Here is a 7,392-nt window from a genome sequence, read left to right as displayed (position 1 = left end):
ATTCAGCAACAAGAGCATTAGTGAGGTTGGGCACTGATGTTGTGCGATTAGACCTGACTCATCGGCGTTTGAGCTCAGGACTATGTGCAGGCCAGACAAGGTCTCGTGTTTTCATCACTCCAGAGAACATGTTTTCATCGCTCCAGAGAAGATGTTTTAATCGCTCCAGAGAACGTGTTTTCATCGCTCCAGACAACGTGTTTTCATCACTCCAGACAACGTGTTTTCATCGCTCCAGAGAACGTGTTTTCATCGCTCCAGACAACGTGTTTTCATCGCTCCAGACAACGTGTTTTCATCGCTCCAGACAACGTGTTTTCATCGCTCCAGACAACGTGTTTTCATTGCTCCAGAGAACGTGTTTTCATCGCTCCAGACAACGTGTTTTCATCGCTCCAGACAATGTGTTTTCAGAACATGTTTTCATCGCTCCAGAGAACGTGTTTTCTCCAGAGTCCAATGGAGGCGAGCTTTACATCTCTCCAGATGACCCTTAGCGTTGTGCATGGTGAACTTAGGCTTGTGTGTGGCTGCTTGGCTATAGAAACCCATTTCATGAAGCTCTCAACGAACAGTTCACGTGCTGACGTTGCTTCCAGAGGCCGTTTGGAAATTGGTAGTGAGACGATTTTTATGCTCTATGTTGCTCCTAGACGTCTCCTCTTCACAATAACAGCACTTACAGTTGACCTGGGCAGCTCTAGCAGGGCAGACATTTGACCATCTGACTTGGAAATGTGGCATCCTATCACTGTGCCACGTTGAAAGTCACTGAACTCTTCATTAAGGCCATTCTACTGCCAATGTTTGTCTATGGAGATTGCATGGCTGAGTGCTTGATTTATACATCTGTCAGGAAGGGGTGTGGCTGAAATAGAATCCAATAATTTGAAGGGGTGTCCACATACTTTTGTATATATAGTGTATGTACACATGGGTGTTGTTGCACCATACCAACGATAAGCCTATCTTCCCCATCACATCTTGAAAGGTCATGTTGATGTTCATTTAACCTCTGTCTCTCTCTTCCTCTGACTCCTCCCTTTCTCCTTTGTTTCTCTCTATCTCTCTGTCTCTTTCTCTCTCTTTCTCCTCTGTCTCTCTCTTTCTCCTCAGATCTCCAGGCTCAAATCGTCAGTCCACCAGGTAGGTAGAGTATAAATCTACAGTGATTATAGCAGTTCAATATTAGTCAACTTTATTATCCCACATGGAGAAATTCATGTGTCCATACAAACCATTCTAAACCCCAATAACAAGTAGTGTTTTATGGAACTACTAATACTTGTCAACCACAAAGCACTACTGCTGTTAGAATAACAGAATCACTGTCATCATCTGTCCTCACCACTGTGTTTTCCTCTCTGCTGTTTACAGCTGAATACTCAGTCAGACTGGTGAATGGGACCACTTCCTGTTCTGGGACAGTGGAAGTATTTTATAAAGGAAAGTGGTTGGGTCTATGTCCTGGGTGGTGGAGCATGAGAGAGACTAAGGTTGTGTGTAGAGAGCTGGACTGTGGGAATCCTGTAGCTGAATCTAGACCTCTGGTTAAAGAGGGAAGAGGAGGAGTCAGACTAGAGAGTAGTTGTAATGGACATGAGTCTACTTTAAGACAGTGTGTCACCAAAACCTACACATGTGAAGGTGGATATTATCATCACGTGATCTGTTCAGGTAAGAGACTGGTCATATTGAGAGATTTATTTATACATTATACAATATTACCATGTATCATGTTTTATGTGTTTTTATTTCATTTAAATAGAGGGAGAGATGTCAGATGTATTTAAACATTATATTTGTGTTTGTCATCTTGGTTTATGGGAGATGTTCATGGGCAGATCATTGTAGTTCAGATGGTACTGAAGTGAAGCTGCCTGATGGATGTCCAGCTGTTTATTTTCTATAAAGTGAAGTGAACTTATTCCTGTCTCCTGCCTGCATTATTCCCAACCCTATCCTGAGTGACTAAGAACACATTTCTACCTCTTACAGTATCAAACATAGCAAACTACAATCTTTTATCCAACATATTTGTGTTTAGTCCTTGACAGTGTCATCAACAAAACTGATTGAATGTTCAACCAAGTCTTTTTCTCCAGAGTCTGTGCGGCTTGTGGATGGAGCTGGTCTCTGCTCTGGGAGAGTGGAGGTGAAGTCCAATCAGTCCTGGGCCTCAGTGTGTGAAGCTGACTTTGACCGGCAGGATGCAGAGGTAGTCTGTGGGGAGATTGGCTGTGGGGCTCCTGCAGCTCTACAGGGGGGGCTCTATGGAGAAGGTGAGGGTCAGACCTGGGATAAAGAGTTCCAGTGTAAAGGCAAAGAGTCCCTTCTCCTGGACTGTGACACCTCAGACAGAGAAAACAACACCTGTCTACCTGGTAATGCTGTTGGACTCACCTGCTCAGGTAAGAAACATTTTTTTTTTATTTAACCAGGTAGGCTAGTTGAGAACAAGTTCTCATTTACCACTGCGACCTGGCCAAGATAAAGCAAAGCAGTGCAACATAAACAACAACACAGAGTTACACATGGAATAAACAAACATACAGTCAATTTTATTTTATTAATTTCACCTTTATTTAACCAGGTAGTCTAGTTGAGAACAAGTTCTCATTTGCAACTGCGACCTGGCCAAAATAAAGCGTAGCAATTTGACACATACAACAACACAGAGTTACACATGGAATAAACAAAACATACAGTCAATAATACAGTAGAACAATAGAGAAATAAAAGTCTATATACAGTGTGTGAAAATGAGGTAAGATAAGGGAGGTAGGCAATAAATAGGCCATAGTGGCGAAATAATTACAATTTAGTAATTAAACACTGGAGTGATAGATGTGCAGAAGATGAATGTGCAAGTAGAGATATTGGGGTGCAAAGGAGCAAAAAAATAAATAACAGTATGGGGATGAGGTAGTTGTATGGGCTATTTACAGATGGGCTATGTACAGGTGCATGGATCTGTGAGCTGCTCTGACAGCTGGTGCTTAAAGTTAGTGAAGGACATATGGGTCTCCAGCTTCAATGATTTTTGCAATTCGTTCCAGTCATTGGCAGCAGAGAACTGGAAGGAAAGGCGGCCAAACGAGGAATTGGCTTTGGGGGTGACCAGTGAAATATACCTGCTTGAGCGCGTGCAACGGTGGGTGCTGCTATGGTGACCAGTGAGCTGAGATAAGGCGGAGCTTTACCTAGAAAAGACTTATAGATGACCTGGAGCCAGTGGGTTTGGCGACGAATGTGAAGCGAGGGTCAGCCAACGAGAGCGTACAGCTCGCAGTGGTGGGTAGTATATGGGGCTTTGGTGACAAAACGGATGGCACTGTGATAGACAGCATCCAATTTGCTGAGTAGAGTGTTGAAGGCTATTTTGTAAATGACATCGCCGAAGTCAAGGATTGGCAGGATAGTCCATTTTATGAGGGTCTGTTTGGCAACATGAGTGAAGGATGCTTTGTTGCGAAATAGGAAGCCTATTCTAGATTTGATTTTGGATTGGAGATGTTTGATATGAGTCTGGAAGGAGAGTTTACAGTCTAACCAGACACCTAGGTATTTGTAGTTGGCCACATATTCTAAGTCAGAACCGTCCAGAGTAGTGATGCTGGACGGGCGGGCAGGTGCGGACAGCGATCGGTTGAAGAGCATGCATTTAGTTTTACTTGCGTTTCAGAGCATTTGGAGGCCACGAAAGGAGAGTTGTATGGCATTGAAGCTCGTCTGAAGGTTTGTTATCACAGTGTCAAAAGAAGGGCCAGAAGTATACAGAATGGTCTCGTCTGCGTAGTTTGTCACTCAAATAACATTGTTTCTGACCTGGAGTGAAGAATATGAGAGACAATATAGGTGTGTTTTAGTGAGAAAATAGTAAGATTACTGTCTCTCTCTTTTCTTTTCTCAGAGCCTGATGATGTGAGGCTGGTGGGGGGAGGCAGTCGCTGTGCTGGTGGAGTGGAGCAGTACGACCAGGGAGAGTGGAGGACTGTGGGAGATGATTACTGGGGGGATGTAGCTGTAGTAGAGTGTAGACAGCTGGGTTGTGACTCCACTGTTTCAGTTCTACCTGGAAACACCACTAGAGGGTTTGGAGCTTCCTGTTCTGGGTCTGAGCCTTCACTGAGGGGGTGTTGGAGAGGATATGATCTCCTTCCTGGACTCACAGTGATCTGCTCAGGTAACAACAAGATATTATAATATTATTCAACTGATTTCCTTCATTCATACAACTTCCTCTGCACCTCCCATGATGACTGTTTAGCTTGTCAGTCTGCTTTACTAAATAGATCACTCAGTCAAGTAGGAATCAAATACAACTTAAATATCCCAGAATGCTTTTGTATTTGAGAGTTATCTCAGTGAACGTCTCTACTCTCTACCACTGTCACATGTCATGTTATTGTCATATCTAAATGAGGAAAGTAGTTGAGGAGCTACGTTTTCTTTTTCTCTCCTCTTGTTCCAGATGTCCTGCTTAAGCCTGATATCAACATATGTTGTCTCAGTGACTGTAGGCCCACTACTCATGATGCCCTGTGAGGGAGGGTGGCTAGCACTGTTACATGCTGATGTTATTGTCATATCTATAGGAAACTAGTTGAAGAGGTTTTTCTTGTTCTCTTTTATTGTTACAGATCTCCTGTTCCAGCCTGATATCTCCCTGACTGACTCAATGGGAGGGGTCTCCAGGGGCCACCAGGGGCCCGAGATGTTCAGGGGCTACAACTTCACCATCACCTGCTCCACTCAGCCACAGTACCCAGGAGGCTCCTTCCTCCTCATGTTCACCGGCTCCAACAGAACCCAGACCCAGCCAGCTGTCAATCACTCTACTGCCTTCCTCTTCCCTGCTGCAGATGACTCCCACCAAGGGAACTACAGCTGTGTTTATGACAATTATGTTGTCTCTCATAACTTCTCCTCTGAGAGTGAGCTCCTCTCCCTCACCGTCACAGGTAACTGAACACGAACCAGACTTAAAACTTTGTCATTGACAGATTTCCCACAGATCTATCTGATGAGGATCAGTCCCCTCATCAAAGGTGTTTCTGTTTGCAGCCTCTCCTCTGCCAGCCTTCATCATCAGACACGTTGTAGTGCTGCTGATCCTACTGACAGGTATCACCACCTCCTACCTGTACTACAAGGTAAAGACATTTACTCAGACGTTACAAGTCATTTGAAGTAAATGTTTGTCTTTGATCAGACTGATATTTCCATTCGTATTGGGGAAGATTAGTTTGTTAGACTTTCTTTGTTTAATGACTGACTGTATCTGTTGGTATGGTAGAGAGTTGGTCTGTATCTGATGGTATGGTAGATAATTGGTCTGTATCTGTTGGTATGGTAGATAATTGGTCTGTATCTGATGGTATGGTAGAGAATTGGTCTGTATCTGATGGTGTGGTAGAGAATTGGTCTGTATCTATTGGTATGGTAGATAATTGGTCTGTGTCTTTTGGTATGGTCTGTATCTGTTGTTATGGTAGAGAATTGGTCTGTATCTGATGGTATGGTGGACAATTGGTCTGTATCTATTGGTGTGGTACATAATTGGTCTGTATCTATTGGTATGGTCTGTATCTGTTGGTATGGTAGATAATTGGTCTGTATCTGATGGTATGGTGGACAATTGGTCTGTATCTGTTCGTATGGTAGAGAATTGGTCTGAATCATTCACTTTATTTTATGTGATCATCAAGTTTTGTATCTTTTAGAGAGAGAGAGAGAGAGAGAGAGAGAGAGAGAGAGAGAGAGAGAGAGATATTACCAGTAAATGTCTGACTGTTGGTGCTGTGTCTCCCTAGCCCACCAGGAGGCAGAAGAGAGTGAACAGGGTGAGCAGCATGGATCTTTATGTCAATGCCATGGAGATATTCTCTCTGAGCTCCAGAGCTGAAGCTGGACCGGGAGAGGAGAGAGCAGCCCAGGGGACGGAGTAGGAGTAGAATGAAGCTGACCCTACATGCTGATCTTAGGTCAGTTTTGTGTTTTAAATGGATGGTCAGCAGTGGACTGGTGTTTAAAATGTGGTGACAAACCTGAAGTGGTTCTAATTTTAATAACAAGTTCAGAATTAGTTTATCTTTCTAGAACCTTGGAAGAAATTTAAAAGGAGTGACTGCAACATGGTAACTTGGGGTTTTGATTATTTTAAGAGGGTTGCTCAAATATGTTTGTTTTGTGTTCCAGAATTTATAGATTTTTGTCTTTATCTTATTTAGTATCTCTTAGATTGTTCATCTTATTTAGTGTCTCTTAGATTCTTTATCTTATTTAGTGTCTCTTAGATTCTTTATCTTATTTAGTGTCTCTTAGATTCTTTATCTTGAAGTGTTTCCATTATTAGTCCATGTATTATTATAATCATCTGTTCATTCTTTGCATTTTGAAAAACATTTTAATAAAGGGGTCATCTTTTCCTCAAGTCATTTTGGTTTGTTGTTGTTGTTGTTTACCTCTCATGATGTTATTGATTATGAATGTTATGATATTGATTATGATATCGATTATTCTTATGATGTTGTTATTAGTATAGAGTTAATTATATTATTGATTATACATGTTATGATATTGATTATTGATTTTGAAAGTAATGATATTGATTATGATGTAGATTATTGTTATGTTGTTAGTAGTATATAGATAATGATGTTATTGATTATAAATGTTATGATATTGATTATTGATTATGAAGTAGATTATTGTTATGTTGTTGCTCTCTAAACTGCCATGTAATCACTGAATGCTTTTAATAAACTCACAGGCTGTCAGTCTTGTGTGATTTCCCCTGCAGTTTTTTATTTCCCAGTGGTCAAGGGGTTATTGATCATTAATGATTCCATCAGTGACACCAGACATCAGCTCAGCCCAGAGGTCCAGCTCAGCACCTTGACCCTTGACCCTCCCCCAGACAGACAGACAGACAGACAGACAGACAGACAGACAGACAGACAGACAGACAGACAGACAGACAGACAGACAGACAGACAGACAGACAGACAGACAGACAGACAGACAGACAGACAGACAGACAGACAGACAGACAGACAGACAGACAGACAGACAGAACTACTAGTCACCCCTCCACTCTCTCCCTGAGTCCAGGCCCCAGACAGACAGAACAGCAACACCATCAGAACTATAGCAGTCTTCATTCTGAAATGACTCTGGTCTTCTTCAGAAGTAGTGCAGTAGTCTACAGGGTTCAGAACCCACCTTTTTAAACACTTCTTATCACTGACATCATGAGGTTTCACATGTGTTTGGTTACATAGTGACCAATGTTCTTAGTGATAAAACAGCAAACATAAAGTGTTTCCTTATCAGACCCACATATATAATAAATATACTTTAACCTCTATGGGCTAGCCCGTGGTGCAC

The 7,392-nt window shown here is 42.2% G+C and overlaps 1 protein-coding gene across 1 annotated transcript; it reads left to right on the top strand.

The window, feature by feature from the left end:
- Positions 1 to 1,110: 1,110 nt before the first annotated feature.
- On the top strand, positions 1,111 to 6,788 carry LOC106594311 (deleted in malignant brain tumors 1 protein-like). Its single transcript, XM_014185675.2, has 7 exons — positions 1,111 to 1,146; positions 1,378 to 1,677; positions 2,106 to 2,411; positions 3,914 to 4,186; positions 4,644 to 4,964; positions 5,068 to 5,156; positions 5,817 to 6,788. Exons 2-7 carry the CDS (start codon positions 1,482 to 1,484, stop codon positions 5,949 to 5,951), a joined length of 1,320 nt encoding a protein of 439 aa, XP_014041150.2. The 5' UTR covers positions 1,111 to 1,146; positions 1,378 to 1,481; the 3' UTR covers positions 5,952 to 6,788.
- Positions 6,789 to 7,392: the final 604 nt, after the last annotated feature.

Source organism: Salmo salar, unplaced genomic scaffold, assembly GCF_905237065.1.
Source record: "Salmo salar unplaced genomic scaffold, Ssal_v3.1, whole genome shotgun sequence".
Lineage (NCBI taxonomy): Eukaryota > Metazoa > Chordata > Actinopteri > Salmoniformes > Salmonidae > Salmo > Salmo salar.
Note: the sequence above shows the minus strand (reverse complement) of the source record. Positions and strands in the feature narration are given on the sequence as shown.